At 32.2% G+C, this 20,331-nt stretch overlaps 1 protein-coding gene and 1 long non-coding RNA gene across 2 annotated transcripts; one reads left to right on the top strand and one right to left on the bottom strand.

The window, feature by feature from the left end:
• The first annotated feature begins 1,767 nt into the window (after nt 1-1,767).
• On the top strand, nt 1,768-2,214 carry LOC145252311 (uncharacterized). The gene has a single exon (XM_080111724.1). It carries the CDS (start codon nt 1,768-1,770, stop codon nt 2,212-2,214), a length of 447 nt encoding a protein of 148 aa, XP_079967850.1.
• Nucleotides 2,215-5,696: 3,482 nt separating this feature from the next.
• On the bottom strand, nt 5,697-19,534 carry LOC145252646 (uncharacterized). The gene is made up of 2 exons (XR_013863641.1): nt 12,679-19,534; nt 5,697-6,159 (listed from the first exon to the last, which is right to left on the bottom strand). It is a non-coding gene; the product is annotated as an uncharacterized LOC145252646 (long non-coding RNA).
• Between the last annotated feature and the right edge of the window lie 797 nt (nt 19,535-20,331).

The following is a 20,331-nucleotide window of genomic DNA, read 5'->3' as shown; positions in this document are numbered from 1 at the left end:
ATGACTGAAGTAATTAAGGTCAATGATTACTTGGGTTTATCTCAGTAACGACACTCCAAACTATGTAATATTATGCAGTCTAGCGAATCGACAATGTATCATGTATGATAGATACCATTAAGCCGTGATCATATTTTTCCACTTTGTTTTGTCTTTTGCAAAGTCTTATTAATCGCTGGTGCTGATATTTCCTCATTTCAAGTTACTTTTCACTGTATCTTTTTCAGAAGTTGAGAATACAATAGTTACCTTGCTAGTATTTCAGGTTTCATTCTCTCCAAATGTCCTAACCACTTATCAAGGCCTAGAGACCACTCGAGGTTAAAGGTTAAAGAGATTTCTAATTGGACGATGAACGTTACTGTAAGAGGATTGGAATCAAATAGATGAGCAGAAGACTATTTAAGAGGAATTTATTATCTAAGAAGACGGTTCAACAAGTATTTGTTTACATTAGACTTAAAGCTGATAGGCAACCTTGTGGTACTTTTTTTCACAAATAAGAGATTCTAGAAAAGAAACATTGTTCATGGATGTTTCATTTTGTTTTTGATACAGAATGGGAGAAAAGAAAGTTAATTTGTGGTTGCAGCTAGGCGAGTTCTTGCTGTGAATACTTTTCAGAGGGAGGTGCCGGGATTAGAGATAAGTTGAACACCTACCATGAACATAACGATACAGTATAGAGAAGCTATCAATATATCTTCTGTGTGAAAGAGGTTGTAGATTTCAAAGTCATTTATATTTTGTGAAAGCAAGAAAGAGTTCTCTACATGGCACCTTTCCTTATATGACAGTAATATTCCTTCTTAGCTTCTGTATTTGTAGATCCGTCATACATGGTAAGCTTTTACATTCTAGTATTTTCTGATGACTGACCTTGTCCTGCCAGACAAAATTCACAATCACCTTGAAATGACACCTCAACATTAAATAATCCAAAAAGAGTTGATTCACTATAAAAAGACAAACCAACCTATTTTTTGACAAGCTGAATCAATAAGTGTTTTCATCCAGTGTAGAAGGATAATATAGATAATTCTCGTAACCTGGAAGAGGAATGGTCATCAATCAGTAAGATCATTAACAAATCAGCCACAGCTCCAGTCAGTTTCAAGAAAAAGAAAAATCAAGACTGGTTTGATGAAAGCAGTACTGAAATGAATCTACTCATTCAAGAAAAGATAAATGCTTGCTGTGCACATGAACAAGACCCTCAAAGCTGGCAAAAAAAAAACATCTTCAGAAACTGTAAAAAACAGTGTCAATCAAGATTATGGGAGCTAGAAAACAAATTGTGGCAGATGAAAGCTTTAGAGGAAGGTTTTTAGAGGAGGAGGGTTTTACGGAAGCCCACAACCTTAACAATTTCCATCCTGGTGAAAAGCAAATTTTCAACCCTACCAGGTCCTTAATTGGAACACTCCTTGCAGCTGATAATGCCACCATCCTGAACGATCCACAATCAATTCTAGGTCGATTAAAGGAGCATTTCATCATCTTTTCAATAAAGAATCTACTGCAGATGAAGATTTTCTCTGAATGGTCTCACAGTACCCAGTAGAATTATAGATGAATGCACCACCATCCTTTTTAGAATTCCAGATTACCATGAAACAAATGAAAGCAGATAATATCCTTTTCGAGCTTATTCACTCTGGTGGACAAAATTTGCAAGACTGTTCACTCTCATCCTTAAAGTGTGAGAAAGAATGTCAAGTATCAAAAGATCTAAAGATGTAATAATATTAACCATCTTCAAAAAGGATGATCGAAAATCATGTGGCAATTACCGTGGGATTGTCCATCACAGGAAAAATCTTTGCCCAAATACTACTGAATCACTTGCTGCATGTCACTGAGTCGGTTCTCCCAGAATCTCAGTGTGATTTCTGTGCCCATCAGGGCACAATAGACATGATTTTCTGCACTAGACAGCTGCAGGAGAAAAGCAGTGAACAACAGAAACTTCTTTTTGTAATTTATGACCCACAAAAGCATTCGATAGGGTTCCAAGGAACGCAATGTGAAAAGCAATTTGACCATCCAAATAACTTTGTAGAACTCATCCAGGCACTGCATGATGGCATGTCAGGTTATGTGTTGCATCAAGGCAAAGAATCAAAAGGGGTTCCAGTCAACTGTGGACTAAAACAAGACTGTGTCCTTGCACCTTCTATTTTTTCCTTATATTTTGCTGCAATGTTGCTATGAACTTCCCCCAGACAACCCGGGGGTGGATATCAGGTACCGTTATGATGGAAGACTCTTCAAACTTACCAGATTAAAATCCCAAAGCCTTGTGAACTTCCAACACATCACAGAGCTCTAAAACGCAGTTATTTGCTACTCCAAAGAAGGCATCCAGAGATCCTGTAAACAACTTTACAGCAGTCTACCACTGCTTCAAACTCACTGTTAATATCGGGAAAATGAAGGTCCTGGTACAGTCAGTACCCAACATCATCTTACAATACATAAATAGTCCCATAAATGACACTCCTCTTGAGCAAGTAGATCATTTTCCATATATCAGAAAAGTGTTCAATTAAGAATGAAATTTAAAGCCAAATAGGCTTTGCTTATGGAGCATTCAGCAAACTAATAAAGCACATCTTTAAAAATATCTCAATAAAAACTAAACTGATGGTGTATCACGCAATTGTTATCCCTATGCTTTGTATGAGTACCAGCGTGATCTCAATAAACTAGAAAAAAATCCACTAGCAAATGCTTTGAGATATACTGAACATCAAATGGTATGATTACATATCCAACACAAGCGTCTTTTTGTGAGAGCAAACAGCTGCAGTGTTGAGGTCACCATCATGAGGAACAGGCTCCATTGGTTGGGGCACATCCTTAGAATAGATGAGAACAAGCTTCCTCAAAAAACACTATACTCAGAACTAACAGCAGGAAAAAGACCCATCGGCTGCTCTCTACAACGATACAAAGACCAACCCAAAACCACCCTGAAAAACACTGGATTTGATATTCACACTTGGGAAACAAAAGCCCAGGACTGGCACCTGTGGTACTGATCTATTATATTTGGTACCAAACAATATGAAACAGAAAGGAGAAAACTGGTGGAGATGAGGAGGCATGCAAGAAAAACGAGCAGAACAGCTCCATCCCCTCCCTTGCCAACCCGTTTGCCTTCTCTTCCCACACAGATTTTACACTCACATTGGTCTGAGAAGTCATCTGCAAGCCAAACACTAAAAGAAGATGAAATTGAAATTCTTAGATACAAGAAATCGGCTGATAATGAGTAGCCCATAGGAGTGAGATTAACAATCTCAAATCTCCCCTTCAACATGTCTAGAGATGGTGCATTGAATGGAACATACATCAATGCTGATAAATGCTGCCATATTGCAGTGGGCTCTCCTTCTGACTTTTTTCAGCAGTGGCATAACTCTGCTCAAGATGAACAAGAGAAAAGATCTTGATCTGGTTGACTCATTCTTTAAGCCATCTTAATATTGTATTCACACTGCAAAGAAAGCAAAAAGCTCTCTATTTCTCATTCAATGTTCTTTCTGCAAACTCACTCCCGAAATATATCTCCCATTTTCTGTCAGCCTTGTCAGAGTATGGTGTCCAAGCCTTTGCTCTATATCTAGTAAGTGATATCTGGCATTTGGAGAAAGTTCAATGACTGGCTACTCAAATGGTGCAGTCATTGCCGGATCTACCCAATGAAAACCGACTTGAGAAGCTTAACATTTACTTTCTTGAGCATCAACGTTTATACAGTGATCTCATTTTAGCTAACAATCGCCTCAATATTCATTATGATTTCCATCAAGATCTACTAGTCACTTCTGCATCAGAAAAAGGTCTTCACAGACATTAGCAGAAGCTGTTTCACTCCTGATTTCAACATAATCTCCTTTAACTTAATGTACTTAGACTATATGAGGTTTAACATTTTAATATAAATGAAAAATAATTCTTTATATTTATAACTCAAAAATACTTTAACAGTAGAGGTGATAGGAGAATCACTCTTAAATCTGTTTGCTCATTAGTGATATTTCAAATTTTAATCAGATTAATAGATCCCAACTTCAACTGAACAATCTCCTTCAACTGTAATATACTTAGACAATGTAGAGTCATTTCAATTAAAAATAATTATCCTTATAATTTTTAAAACACTTCAACGGTAGAGATGATACAAGAATCAATTTTTAATCTGTTTGCCCATTAGTGATATTTCAAATTTGGTCCAGGTAAGTCAACATGGTACGTGATGCAGAATTAAGGACCCAGCCATCACAATAGCTAACTTGTTGGAAAGTGTAGTTTTAGTGTAACAGGACTTTGTATCAAAATTCCATCTGTATTTGTAATGGTGTTCACCCTGATCAAGTTGAGCTAGTTCTTTCTCTAGCCAGTACCACGTCCCAAACTATGATGGGTCATGCATGATGGTCCTGAACAAGGTTGCAGATAACGATTACACCACCAAAGAGACAACTTGTGAATGTGAGAGAACAACCAATTCCTCAATGATGATAATCACCCATGTCCTTAGATGCCCACTAATATGCTTATGCAACCAGAGAGATAGAGAGGGCTACAACACAAATTAATTTCTTCTCTCGATGATGAGATCCATGCTTGAATCATTCAAGGTATTACTGTAAAAACACAGATAACAGGAATTTCATGCCAAGGTGCTTAATACCAGTCATAACATAGACAGTCCTTCCACAATTCAGAATGTGGTTAAAATGGACACTGCCAAAGTATTCCCATTCCCGTCGATTAATCACACTTATTGTCCATGCCTTGCAACCAATTGAGGAGGATCATCTTGATCATAGGTTTGTAGACACACTCCTTTGTAGATATCGAAATCTACCAAAATCTCTAAAAGGATGGTTGGAAGTGCATAAAGATGAACCTAGTTGTCTTAACTCAACAATTGACGTGCATCACACTGTTCAGATGAAATAATGACTCAGAAGTACACTAACACCTCCATATCTTCTGAAGAGATCAAGGATGACAGAATCTTAGTCTGGGAAATATTGATGTATATGTGCATGAAAAGCACAGATTTCTGCCTCTTTGATTGGTTTGCATACATTTTTGATCAGAGAGGTGTAATTGTCACTTGCAGTGCCCACAATGTGAATTATGAGAATTCTCAGTTTCCAAAAAGACTGATGCCTAACCTGGTCTGTGCTAAGTTTCTAATCGAAATTACTAGTGACAGGTGAATCACATTTTTTCAATTTATGGATTGCCTTTTCATCTGGGGATCAAAAGAGGTGGATCCAGATCTCATTCATTGTTATAAACTACCCGTAGAAATCATCTAGATCAGTGGTTGCCAACCAATGGTCAACTGAACATTGGTGGTTCATGCAAAATCTTTGACGATCCACAGAAACATTCAGGTTTTATTTCAATTCTTATAAAGCTTTAGATTAAAAAATGATGAGTTGGAAAATGGATTATGGATGATATATATGTTCAAGACCTTATGTAATCTCAAAATAAACACGAGTAAACAAACGTGATATGATCCGGCCATTTCATATGACTTGCAAAAGTTATGTGCAATACTTATTACTCAATGGTTTTGTATAATTACAATTTACTAGTATAATGTTTTACAAGAATTTCATAGTAAGAAAATAAAATTTTTCTAATTATTATATAAATATATTCACCTTATTTTTTTTATAAAATCACATTAAGAATCTACCAAATTTGCAATTATACATTTAGTGGCCCATAAAATTTGAAAGGTCGATAACGGTTGACGTATATTACATTGAACCTTTGATAAGACCTCTTTTGAGCAACAGAATAATCAGGTCAATGTGTTAAAAATATCAACCAAATTAACTATACTCTGCGATATGACATCTCCACATCTATTTTGGCTTCAGGTTAATCTTCAGTCAGTCATAACCATATTGTGAACCTAGTTAAAGGTATTGTAAAAGAACTGTGGTAGAACATTATCACAAGATCGCTTATGCATGACACTATTTTCTTCATGGTTGAATACAAAGGAGAGTCATCTAAAGTATTCATTAAATAATAATAGAGTTCTTTTGTTTGTATTTCATGCAGGATATTCAAATGCTTCATTTTCAAACATGTCCACACTAGACATCACACGTTAGTCTGAAAAAGAAAAATAGATTTAGATTAGGAACATAAAATATTGGTCTAGAACATATAAATATTACTCAGACAACATTCAAAGTACATGATATTTATATCTAGAACATATAAATATTACTCAGACAACATTCAAAGTACATGATATTAATATCTAGAACATATAAATATTACTCAGACAACATTCAAAGTACATGATATTTATATTCCATGGAAAAAGTAGATATAAAAATTCGTCCATACATAAAACTTTGAAATAATAATGAATGAATATAAAAAAGATCACACAAAGTCCATGAGTTTTAGCCTGACGATTCCCTACAGGGATGAAACATGGAATCCTCTGTGTAGCTTAATTGCCTTAAATATATTTTCATATATAAATTCTCAAAACAGTTTTACATGGTAAACAACTGATGATCCCTAAAATATTAGAACTAGTTCAAATTCTTGGAAGCAAATTAATCGAGTGATTGCAAGAGATTAATTGACTTACAAGCAAAATAGTTGAGAAAAAAGGACTTGGGATTAAAAGTTTTTTTTCTTTTTTTAATATAGTTTCACAGATTAAAAAACTTCCAAGATATATATATATAGAGAGAGAGAGAGACAGATAGAGAGAGAGAGAAAATTCTATGTTTTAATCAATGCAGACTTTCTCAGAATATTTTAGTTTTCAATTTATTGATTGATTTTGTGAGCTGTTGGTCGTTTCATCCCGAATTACACTTAGCATATTTCCCAGGTTGATGATAAGCCCTTGTGAGCTGTTTAAATATCAGTATCATCCAGTTTGGATATTTAAGATGCTGCAAGTATCCTAGACTCTGGGGTGAGTAACATCTGACACTTAATCCAAAGAGTTGAAGGCAGTCAAATCGTTTCTTAACACATTCAAGCCAAGTCTTCTTTGGTCTAGTCAGGCATGTTATTTAATTCATGCAAGAGGAGGCTGTATATGGCCTAAATAATCAAAACCTCAAGCATGTTAAGCATCCATAATTTCATGAAATTTCTGATGAAGCGCAATTGAAGGAACCTTTTCGCATTTGCACATTCACCTAATTATGGTGTAATCATTAGACAAAAGTTGTTGCAGATCAGATGTGTTGGAGGAGGGAGGGGGGGGTCGTTATCTCACTGCCATGCAAGCTTGAAAGAAATACTCCTAGATGTAAGAATTGACAACAGCTTCCTGAATGTTCCCCAAGAAAGACAACTGCAATTAGGTATTCCAAATAAGTGGACCAAAAGGCCTTTGACAACTACATCCAGTTCTTAAGAAAAATGTCTGGAACAGACAAAAGCAAAAGATGAATTACTAGTGCCTTAAAACAAATTTGCTTTGAGCTTACAGAACTTGTTAGTTTGGGATGATTGTCTAAAAGGATCACTAATTTCAAAACTAAGATAAGATGATGGTCCTGAGTTAGAACCATGGCAATAAGCCTGATATATGAGGGATGTATGAAAAGTTTTAAGCATCATGTACTACAGGACTGTGTTGAATAAATAAATGATCCAAAATCCTTTTTTAGTTTTATATAATTAATACTTTTCATACAACCCATGGTAAAATTTGTAGTTTAAATAATTAGCATAATTAGTTTAAATTAATGTCACATGCTTATAATCATGGAGGCTCAGAGTGGTAATCAAGTCGCACATGCATTTGTCAATAGAATCCAATGATGTACAGATGTTTCTCTGCAATTCTGTTATCCAAACATACTAAATATATATAATTATTTTTATTTATATAGACAAGTATTACATACTCGCTACACTAAATATGCTAATGTTTCGGAGCAGATTGGTATATTAAAAAGAACTAACTGTTCCTCATCAGGGGAGAGAAATAAAATTTATCTCTAACTTCTCTCGCCTGATGAGGTACAGTTGGTTTTTTAATATACCAATCGGCTCCGAAATATTAGCAGGTTTAGTGTAGCAAATATGTAATACTTGTCTATATAAATAAAAATAATATATTTGGCTCTTTTTTATTGAGCACTCTTAACCTTGTTTTAATTTATGGGTTTTATCTCCTGAATACCTTTAACCTGGTGTGTGTGTATATATATATATATATATATACATATATATATATATACACATATATATATATATATACACACACACACAGTACAGCAATGGAGGAGTGACAAAGTGTACATATAACCTGGTGGAAGCACAGATGCAATTCTGCACATAGTCAACAGGAAATGAAAAGACGGTATTCGTCTATCTACTATAGGTTATACAGATTTGCAGATGTGCTATAAAAAAAAAAAAAAAAAAAAAAAAAAAAAAAAGACACACACACAACTACCTACAAAGTCATAAACGAAGTAAGGATGACAGAAATGTGATTAGACCATAAAGAGATGAATATGCAGAAATTTACTATCCGGGTGCTTATTCATTTTTATTTACTTCCTTTCCAGAAGGTTTGACACAAAGTCAAATGTGGGTTTGATAAATGTTTCTGTGTAATGAACTGGATTCGAACTCAGGGCACCCATGTTTTTGGTCTGCATCATTAACCACTTAATCAGTGTCCCCCCCATCTTCCGGGTGTTTATCTATATTGATTATTATACTAAGGCAGCAAGAATTGTTTTTCCCTAAAGACTGGATGGACCTCACAACATTTAATAATAAATGTTTAAATTTCAACTGTATTTCTCAAAGTTAACGTTGGGTCTGTGGTTTGTTCCTTGCTAATGGAGTCAGAGATGGCTTTGTGGCCGGGTTCGAATCTCCCGACCAGCTGTAATCATGACTCTCTGACTCTGCACTGATGATTTCCAAAAGGATGAAACACTAATATCTGTCGGAATTTAAAAATTATCGTAGTAATAATATATATTAGTAATCATAGAAAATCCACTACTTGTGCATTTATGTTATTGTGCTGAAATAACATTCTTATTTAGAAAACCATTCTTAACAGAGAGGGGAAGGTGTTTTTTTTTGGGGGGGGGGTTATTACATGAAGGTCACCACTTATCAAGGCCCAGAAGCCATTCGGGGATAAGGGTTATTGCGTATACAGTAATCAATGGGATAGTATCGTAGTAATTGTTAATATTGGAGATTTGATAAAGTGTCTTAGGGGGGAGGGGGCGATTCATCAGGAATTTGTTTATGTTGGACTTGAAGACATCCAATTTGTATTCAGGTGGGAAACAGGCAAATGGAAGAGTTCCACAGGCGTGCACTTCTAAGAAAGAATCTTTGTTCATGGAATCTACATTTTGATTTTAAGCACAGATAAGGGGGCGGGAAAATTACTGACAGTGGTATCAGCTAGACGCGTGTTTTTACTTTCACCCGACAATTTAATGCACAAAAATATCGTAAAAGTTGAATTTAACTTGGAGAAAAAAAAAAAAAAAAAAAAAAAAAAAAAAAAAAAAAACTATAAAAAAATTAAAAAAAAAAAAAAAAAAAATAGCGCGGCGAACAGATGCACAAGCACCAAAAATACTTTTAAATTATTCTGATTTCGGCATCGCGTTGTACTAGAGGAAAAAAATTAGTTCTAAATTAGCTTTAATATGGAATTAATTTGTCTTTTAGTAAGTTTGTTTATTACCTTTCCTGTACCATATTTCACCAGTCTCTATTTTCTGCTATTTCTAATAAAAGAATAAAAATATTGGAATATTGTGAGCAAAAGGGAATATTAGCTCAGTAAAACTATTTTTAACCCGTAGCCAAGAGAGACAGAGAGAAAGAAGAAAAGAAAAAAAAACAAAAAAAAACTAATAACGAGCGGAAAGCAACTAATTAATTTGGGATTGTCTTACATTTTGACTGGCAATCTTTACAGATTAATAAATAAATTGTAACCGGAGATGAACTGTGTGACCTCAATGTATATGTATATATATATATATAAATAATAATAATGGTACTTTTGCACGGATTCCCGTAAACGCTGGCTCGACTTGCTGCTGACGTAAAACATCAGAATATGCTGAGTGGTGCTGATCAAGTTGATCAGTCATATAAGTAGGCGATTTTTAATAAATTAGAAATTAGTTTATAATCACGCACAAATTTAATCCGTCCAACCTTAAAAACAATAATACAAGACAATAAAAATGATTCATTAAATCTACGGTAGGTTATATATTTTTACCTTTTTTGGGAGGAGGGGGGAATTAGTATCCGATAAGTGTCATTTTGGGGTTTGTAACAGATTTGAAAAAGTTGTCAAAAAAAAAAAAATAAATAAATAATAAAAGTTACCAAAGGCAACAAGTTACTTTTCTACCTAACTGGATAATTTTTTTAGTGTTTTTATTTAAAGTAACATTTACTCAGTGTTCACCGATGTAGTGGAAAATTAAAAATGGCGCCGGCCGGACTGTTGAACATAGTAAGTTTGGTAAAATGAAAAAAAAAAAAAAAACGTACAAAATACTGTTAAAAACCCACCGAATATATGTCGGTCTATTCCACGGTAACATTGAGCGATTTTTTAACAGTATTGTATAGTTTTTAGTTTTAACTAATTTTCCCAAACTTACCGTATTCAGAGTCCGGCGCCGGCGCCATTGTTAATTTTCCAATACATAGGTAAACATTGTATATTTTGCGAGCTGACTAAACATGTTACATTTAATAAAAACACTAAAAAAATTATCCAGTTGGGTAGAAAAGTAACTTATCTTACCTTTGATAACATTCGTTATATATTTGTTCTTTCACAACTTTTTCGAATGTGTGTAGTAAATACTCATTTTTATTTCATAGCGTTTTTAAATTTGATCAGTGTTCGGCATATTCCGACGGTTTACTACGTCCTTTAAATTTGATCAGTGTTCGGCATATTCCGACGGTTTACTACGTCCGCTGCCGGGCGAGGCCGAACACAGAAATCCGGTTCGCAAAAGCACCAAAATAATTTACGTAACTTAGCATAATTAAGTTACATCAAAGTAAAGTACTTTGATGTAACTTAATGAGGATTTAAATCAGTAGAGGTTTTATGATCTATAAGGAAAAGTTAAATTACTGCGTGCAATAATCTGTATAAGGGGTCAATATCCTAAGTATACTAAACGAACAAACATACAGAGCTAGTTTCAGTTCATTATAATTTAGATATAATAGAAAGTTATTTACCACCTCACCTCAGTCCTTAATTTTTTGTTTGTATTACAGTACCAATGTATTTAAATAAAATCAAGTTATATACAATTAAAAATAAAATTCATTCTTTTTAGCTTTGTATCCTCAATTTGGTAGTCGTGACACCCAAATTATAAAGGGTTGTTCGTTCGGAGCAAATACCAAGTTATTTTAACGAAATTTAAACTACAAACAAAAATAAACGGCGGACGTTGTCGAGAGTGTCCTCTAAATACCACTTTTTCCTGTTAATAATCATCGATTACAGACTTAGATTATAAAAAGACAAAAAAAAAAATTTCGTAACTTCACGTGGGGCTTACGTTTTCAATTATAACGTACTAAATTGAACACGAAATTTGTGACCACGATGAATATATAGATATATAGATGAGAGAGAGAGAGACGAAGGAAGGAGGGGGTATTTTAAACCCCTCCGTTCTAACCCCTACCTTCCTGTCACAAAGAGTTGCCAGGGTTTTTTTTATCAGTGTGGTCACAAATTTAGTGTTCAGTTTAGTAGTACAACGTTACAATTGAAAACTGAACCCCCACGAGGAAAGTAATGACTTTTTATAATCTGAAACTTAAAGTCTGTAATCGATGATATTAACAGGAAAAAAAGTAAAAATTGTGGAATTTAGGGGGGCACTCGACAACGTCCGCCAAATAAGCAAATGTCAATACTTGTAAGACTATTTAAGGCGAACATAATTCAATTACTAAGTTTAAATTAGTTGAAAGTATTTGGGTGTCCGATTTCTTCATACTTTTTAAAAGGATCCTTTTGGGTAATAGGTACACCATCCGGTAAACAAATTAACATTTTCTTTTAGTAAACTTTAAAACCATATGGGACATAAGATTTCAAATACTCTCGTCTTAATTCTGTGCCTTCCCTTGAATAGAATTTTAAAAATTAAATTAAGTTAGGTTCGTATTATTCGAACTGTCCTTTCGCAAGTGTTATACGCACAACGTTTCGGTAATCTCCGATCTTCAGATGTATTTTGTCGAACTCGTGAACCTTCATTCGACAAGATACATCTAAAGAAGGTCGGAGATGACATCGACCGGAACGTTGTGCGATTAACACTCAAGATGCGAACTAATCCGAATTAAGCAAATACGAAATTACAAATTATCAATTCATCTTAGAACACGGGAACAATCTGTCGTTGATTAAATTTTTTTAATTTCATCGAATTATAAACTAGTTTTGTTTAATCTAAAATTAGATGTGAATAGATTACAAAAGTTTTCATTTAATGAAATTTTACTAGGAATTTTAAAGCCATAAGTAATTCGACAGTTTAAATGCGTTCAATTTTCATTTTAAAAGATGAAATTTAAATCAAAATTATTTCCATTACTTACCGTCGAAAGTTCCTTTAAAAGAAAACAGTGAACGCAACTTCCACAAGTTTTAAACCATTTTTTTGTTCGGTGCTTATGCACTTATGTTACCGTGCTATTTAAAAAAATCGTATTCAAGTTACATTAGTTTTACGATATCTAAATTGTTAGGTGAAAGTACAGGATAGTTACAAAACTCCTTATCCATTTAAGGGCTTTATAAAAAATTTAGCACGGTAACAAGTGCATAAAAAAGAAATTGGAAATTTATTACTAAAATCATTGAATCGACTTAATATAAAAATAGTAAAACTTGCGGAAAATGCGTCCAAACGATTTTAATGTTCATTAAACCAGTATGAATAAAAAATATCCTAAGCTTTAACAAACGTAATTTGTTATACTTGAAAATGGATGAAGTCATAAAGAATGAAAGCTTTTTAACGTCATTCAATTTACATAAATTCGAGATTTCGAATGATGTAAGAGATAGTTTTAAAAAAATAAATAAATAAAAAGCGATAAAAAAAATTGTTTTACTGTGTGTGTGTGTTTATACACACACACACACACACACACACACAATTACACGGGAACCATTTTAAGTTCAAATCGAGTCGCATTACGCATGTAATTTGAAGGAAACACTTAAAGTGTAAAAATACACCTTTATAGATAATTGCCATTCTAGCAGGTTTACACATTTCATACTTTTCAGATTTATATAAAAACAATTTTAACTTTATGGTGCTAAATGCACTTATTGATCAGTGCTATTTTTTAATAGTATTTTAAAGTTTTGTTTTTATTAAATTGCAAGGCTAGAGTATAGAATAGTTACAAAACACTCCCATGTTAAGAATGGCTTTCTAAATAACATTTCAGTACGGATCAATAAGTGCACTAAGCACCAACTTTATTCCTCGTACAAGTAAAAAAAAAAAATACAATTTTTCAGATTTTGTTTAGGGATACGATATATTTACAAATTTTATTCAATTGTTTCTGCCACTTTATATTAAGATACGGCTTAGTTTTAATTTGCCTATAATTAAGCAAAGCGTTAAAAAATGTGGAAAGATTATGTTCATTTGAAGTTTAACCAGGAAAAGATTATGAGGGATTATTGAATTGCAATTTTCAATGAAATTGAAAAATAATCCATCGCTTTTGTTTAAGTTGATGACTAACGCATTGGCACAGTAACCTTATTTAGCGACAATTTCTAAAAATAAATTAGCTTAGGAGATGTAAAATAGAATTTACCATCACTCAACATCTAGTTTAAATATGCAAAACTAGTTCCAATATTAAAGTTACCTAAAAAGGTTGCACGAAATCTAAATAATTGCATTTTTCCCCCTTTTATTTTAACGTACGTGGCAGATTCCTTCTAAGAAATGTATAGGAAGACTTTTGGATATTTTTTTTCTTCAATTTCAGTTTAATTTGGGTTCAATTAATGTTGGTAATTATGCAGAATACGGACGTACTGAATTAACGTCAGTTAGAAACCCATAGTTAACAGAGTGGGTGTAAAAAATTTGTACTTTCACCTAACAGGTTAAGATACCGTAATAAATTTAACTTTAAAATCATATATACATAGTACGGTCCGTATTCTGCATAAGTAGCAGAATTTAAGAGTCAAAATTTGCATTTTAAAGATTTTGGTACTAGTGCAGAGTGATCCGGGCGTAAATAACGTTATTTAAGAATTACTCCTTAACATGGGGAGGGGAGGGTGTTTTGTACCTATTCTATACTTCAACCTTACAATTGAATAAACATAAAACTTGGAAATACGATTTAAATAGCGCGGATCACAAGATTTTACACTAAAATGAAATCGGCTAATGACTATTTACAAAGAACTTGCTTTAGGAACTAAAGAATTTTTAGAACGTTTTAAATTAAGGTATGGTACTATAGAATTTAAATATCACCGCAATCAAATTCTCATCTCCGAGTTATTTTGGAAATTAATTTGTAGTCTTTCCTAAAATGAGAATTATCGACAAAGTGTTAATTTGTAATGTGATTAAGAAAAGGGGCCACTAATGGTTAAAACATTCAAGTTTAAGTCTTATCTTGTAATTTTTATAGGAATAAAGTGAGTAGAGAATTTAAATTGTCACGTTGGTATAGTGTTAGCGTCACCAGCTTTGAATGCTAGTTTCAGTTTAGATTCTAGCTGATGGCACCTTGTACTTTTAAATCACTAATATATACGAAATCTATACAAAATGTTTAAGCATATTTTATGCCCGTACAAAGCTAAAAAATATTTCAAACATTGACAAGAAAGTTCATTTTCAAAGACATTTTATAGCGTTTCAAACCAGCTTTATACGATTATCCTTAAAATATTGAAAGGATTCGTTATGTACTTACATTGTGCTGAAATAAAATTTAAAAAGCAATTAACATGGGGGGGGGTTGTAACTTTCTTTTACAAAGATCGTAACTTGAAAATACTATTTTAAAATAGCACGGTTAGAAATACCAGATTTTAGTTTTCCAGTTTCAGTTTAAATTTTAATTTTAGATTAAATTCTTGAAAGTCGATAAAAAAAAAAAAAAAAAAAAAAAAAAAAAAAAAGGTTGCTACCGTTCATTCTTTATGACGTTATTTGTAGATAAACATGAAATCCTTGCCGATTACGGACCATACTGAAATAGTATTTATAAAGCCATTAAGAGGGGACTTTCATTCTGTACTTTCAAAATAAAGAGATGACGTAAAAACTTAGTTCTATTAAAAGGTCCTTAAACTGCACAAGCACGAACAATTGTTTTTCAAACGGGTCTCGCTAACAGATTGATAAATTAGAAAAGTAAAACCGTTTGGACTGGAATTAGTGTGAATGTATATATTTGTTTCTACACCATGTTTACAAAGGCTTGTGTGAACTTAGCGAGTTCATTTGTCAAATTGTATTTTTAAATAAGCAAACGAACAATTATTTTGCAGCCGATAGCTCCGCACAAAAAATTTGTAAACGCGAGGTGGTGACATTTTAAAATAAGTTATATTTTCAAAGACATGACTGGGGGTCTTTATAGAAAAAGAGATGGGGTGAAAGAATGTTTTTCTAAATCAAAATAAAAACAAAGACTACCGCGCACAACCGGAAGTGCGTAATAGTCGCCATTTTGGTAAATACAAAGACAATTGCGCAGAAACGGAAGTGCGCAGAAAAACGCCATAACAAAAACATCTGAAATATCCTTAAAGAAAAGAAAAAAAAAAAAAGCAGCTTTCCAATTCATTAAAAAAATTTTATTATATTTTTTCTCCATAAATTTTGTACAGTTCCTGTACCTGGCGTTGAACTACGACCACTCAAGAGATCTGGACGATTGATTCATGAAATTGAAAGACTTCACTTGCATTTTAAAAAATAAAAATAAAAACTTTAGAAAAAAATGACCTGAAGGAATAACAGAGGTAATGTTTTCGATGTTACGAAAGTATTTTTTTTTTTGTGTGGCAAGTTATAATGCTGACTCGACTCGCCATAAATTAAAGTTTCTTTTCAAGGTATTTTTCTTATAAAACTTTCATCCAATTTCTCCGGTTGGAATTTGGGCTTTTATGAATAGAATGATATGAAAAACGGAGGTACCCGATATTTCTTCTTTATATTTATATATACAAATGAAAATGGTAAATGAGTTATTTAAGCAGGTTGTAAAGTTTTTCCCCTTTGTTTTAACTAAAGACACAAGTAGCCAAACGTTTCATAGAATCTCCAGGAATTGGTAGGGAATTCAAGAGTTGTCCTTTGCAGGAAGAAAGCAAGCCAGCACCTTTAGATTCCGAGGGTGAAGAGACTTGTGTTGTGGTTGGTAAGTTCGAACACTGGTCTGGTGAATTACTGTATATAATCCCTATGCTTCCATTTTCCCCAATGCGATAGGATACATCGTGGGGGTCGATCCAGACGGTCAGTTCCCGAGGAAATATAGTAGCTATCTCCTCCTCTGTAAATCCGCAGTTTTCGCCAGCTAATTTGATAAGGGGATCCATTTTGTGGTTCATTCGCAGACACCGATATCCACTGCCTTTATTGGGCTTGTCTGGAAACCAGTGGTCTTGGTAGTGATTTACCAGCAAAGTTTGTAAATACTCCTTAAAGAGGTTAGTTTTCTCAGAGTTTGTTTTTAAAATACTCGAGAGAAAATTAACAGCGCTCGTTACTTCGTTCATCATTATGCTCTTTTTGTCTAGAAGAAAAAAAACAACACAACATGAAGAGCTGTAATCCGATACGTAAATAAACTCTTAGTAGTTGTGAATAGTGACGGGAAAAAGGGAGTGGACTCCCAAAAAAAGAAAAGTTTTTTTTTTAAATGTAGATAAAGTAACAACTGTGAAGTGAATATAGTTTCACTAGTGAAGTTTCCTTTTTTTTTTTTTTTTTTTTTCTGAAATTAATTTAACTCGCAAAGGCCGTTCTTTGTTTGAGCGACTGCTCTAACATGCTCAGCTGGTAAGAGACAGACTACGAATGCGAAGGAGGAAAATAGAGCGACGCGTTGTGCATATAATACAAATGTGACGTCAGAGAGCACGTGACGTCCGTAAAGTTGTCCAATCAAAATGTGTGTTTGGTGGCTCACTTCCATATATGGTATTATATGCATATAATTAGATGACACATTTTCCGGCCCTTTTATATTATGTTATAGCAGCCATGTTTACCATTGTTTTGGTCTCGTTTTGCGTGATGTGATGTTTATTAATATTGGATACGGGTTTTTTTTTTTAAGTATAACAACAAAAAGTTATTAATTTTCAAATGTATTCTCTTGAAAAGTATTTTTTCTCTCGTTATTTCGACTTTTTTTTTTCTAAAATAAATTAAAAGGTAAATTCAAAGTAAGAATCAGATCTAGGTTAATCCGATAACAAAAACAAACCCAAAACAAAACTAGTTTCAATAACACAAGACTAAAAATAAAAATATTATTCATCGTTGTCCTGAGTTTTTAGAAATTTAACATTCAAACGATAATTAACAAAAAGCGAAGTCTGATGATTATTTTATTTCTTTATATAGAAAGCTTTGTTCTTTTCTGAAAAAGAAATTCTATAATTAATGTTTTTGAAGTTTTTTTTATTTACGTATTTTAACAACAAAACAAACTTCTTTTTTGTCAAATTGTATGCTGATTTTATATCACCATTGTTGATTAAAAATACCATTTGCTTATTAAATGTTATGTTAAAAGAACATTATAATTATTTTTGAGAAAGTTTGAAAAGTTGAGTAACAAAAGAGCTATAAGTTTTTTTCTTAAACAGCTATGATGAAAAGTTAAAACAATAAAACAAACATAAAATTAAAATTAGGGTAATTATGCAGAATACGGACCGTGCTGAAATAATAACGATTTAGGAAACCATTCTTAACATGGAGTTTTTTTAGAACTATTTTGTACTTTCACCTAACAATTTAATAAACAAAAGATACAGTAAAAACTGAATTTAACTTGAAAATCCTATCTAAAATTAACACGGTCCGTATTTCTGCATGAGCATCAAAGATTAGTTATATTTATTAAAAACTAACTTTAACTTAAAAACTTTAAGTTACATTGTTTTCTGGAAAAATAAAGCGTCTGAATTTATTTCGTTGAGAATTTAAAAAAAATAACAAAATAAACATATTTTAAGATATTAAAAAGGGTTTTGTTGGTGGAGGGCTTAAAAGTTTTTAAATAAAAATATTTTAATTTTTAGATATTTGCTAAAAACAAGCAAATGTTTAATGTTTACAAATTTTTTAACTTTGAGCAGTTATTTAAGTATATTATTTTTGTATTATTCATTCTTTATCTGTATTTTCTGACAAAGAAAAACGCCATTAAAATAATGTGTTAGACTATTTACCAAGTATTTTTTTACCAAGCTTTTGTTTCGTTAATCATAAAGTAATATTAACCCATCGAGAAAATCCTTTTCTTTTGATTTTTGTCTGTTTTTTAACGCTTCAGTTTTATGGGGGGAAATTCTAAACATATGTTTCCATAAAATGTTTATCAACAAATTTCATTCTAAATAATTTAGGTATTTTACGCAGAATAGGGATCGTGTTGTTTTTAGATAGAATTTCTAAGTTCAATTCAATTTTTACTGTATATTTTTTTTTCTTAAATTATTAGGTGAAAATGCAGAATAGTTCATGTTCAGAATTTTTTTTTTTTTTTTTTAATAATAACGTTATTATTTCAGCACGGTAGGTAAACTGCAGAAGTATGATAACTTACACAAGAATTTAAGTTTTTTAGACTTAAATCATCTGTTAAAAAATATTTTGCTATATCAGTAAGTGCGTTTATTTATTATTTAGAAATGAAACTCTTCACAAAAATATGCCTTTCTATTTTTGCATAACAATATTGTTTATTATTTTTGTTTGCTGCTTTTTTAATCAATAATATCCAATAATAAGCCTGCCTAACTTTGCCAGATGTGCGACTGATCACGTAGACACAGAAGAACACAAACAATAACACACACACAAAATATACTTTTAGATACTTTTGATTATTTTATATATTACTCACATAACTCTAAATGAAAAATAGCTAAATATGATCAATATACAAATAAACAAAACTTAAATACTTATAACACTTAGTTGTGAGTTGGTCTGAAACATTAAACCAACAACAACAAACCTTAAAATGGCAGACAGTTTTTATAAAGGATTTTGACCTACTTTAACTTTGTTTATAATTAAATGTTTTCATCTTAGTTTCTTGTATGAATTAAACAACCCCAGGAAAATTCTTAGTTCATAAAGTTTAAATAGATAATTTATATATAACCTTCTTTTACTATATAAAATAGCATTATTAGCGCCCCCTCTCCGTAGTAATAGGAGTAGTAGAAGTAGCAGTAGTAGTGGTAAACTTAAAGAACTTCCTTTTTACAAACAAAAACAAAGTAATTGTTTGTAAAAAAAACTTAGACATAACATTTCAGAGTTTCAGCTTTTATGTAACAAATTAAAATGTTATATTATTATGCATTATATATATATATATATATATATATATATATATATATATATATATATATATATATATATTTATATAAACTTTAAAAATAAATGTAGATTTTATTAACATATTGTTCGACCGTTTTCAAAAACTTTTTATTGTAGATTAACACCCTAAGCTAAACCACACCAATGGCATTCTACTTTTTAAGGCGATTACGTATGAACATCCTGAAAAGTTGACGAAAAAAATGATAAAAAATTTACTTTAGAATTTAGAGTGAGGAATCAGTTTCGCATATAAACTCGCGATAAAACGATCCCTCCTTTCCAGGCCCTTTTATATTGCAAATCTTATCTTCTTGAAACAAACAACTTAATAAAACCAATATATAAATATTTAAAATATTAAATATGCACTAAATACGGATTTCCTTTCTTTGTTTTGTTATTTTGTTTTGTTTTTTTTTCAAAATTATTCTTTTGTTTAAACACACACACACACACACAAACACACACACAAATGTTCAAAATTAACAAACATAAAATAAACTTAAAAGAGAAATGCGCTTTTTATACGGTCAGGTCAACCAGACAACGAACGATTTAATAAAATTAACGCTGAACAATTGAACAAAAAAGACAAATAATAAAACACGCC

The sequence above is a fragment of the Euprymna scolopes genome, chromosome 29 (assembly GCF_053919585.1).
Source record: "Euprymna scolopes isolate OS-2025 chromosome 29, ASM5391958v1, whole genome shotgun sequence".
Classification (NCBI taxonomy): domain Eukaryota; kingdom Metazoa; phylum Mollusca; class Cephalopoda; order Sepiida; family Sepiolidae; genus Euprymna; species Euprymna scolopes.
This window is presented reverse-complemented; position numbering and strand designations above follow the sequence as displayed.

What these genes read in the sequence shown, in the direction of transcription:
- LOC145252311 (XM_080111724.1), top strand. Translation starts at nt 1,768, where the DNA reads ATGATCGAAAATCATGTGGCAATTACCGTGGGATTGTCCATCACAGGA.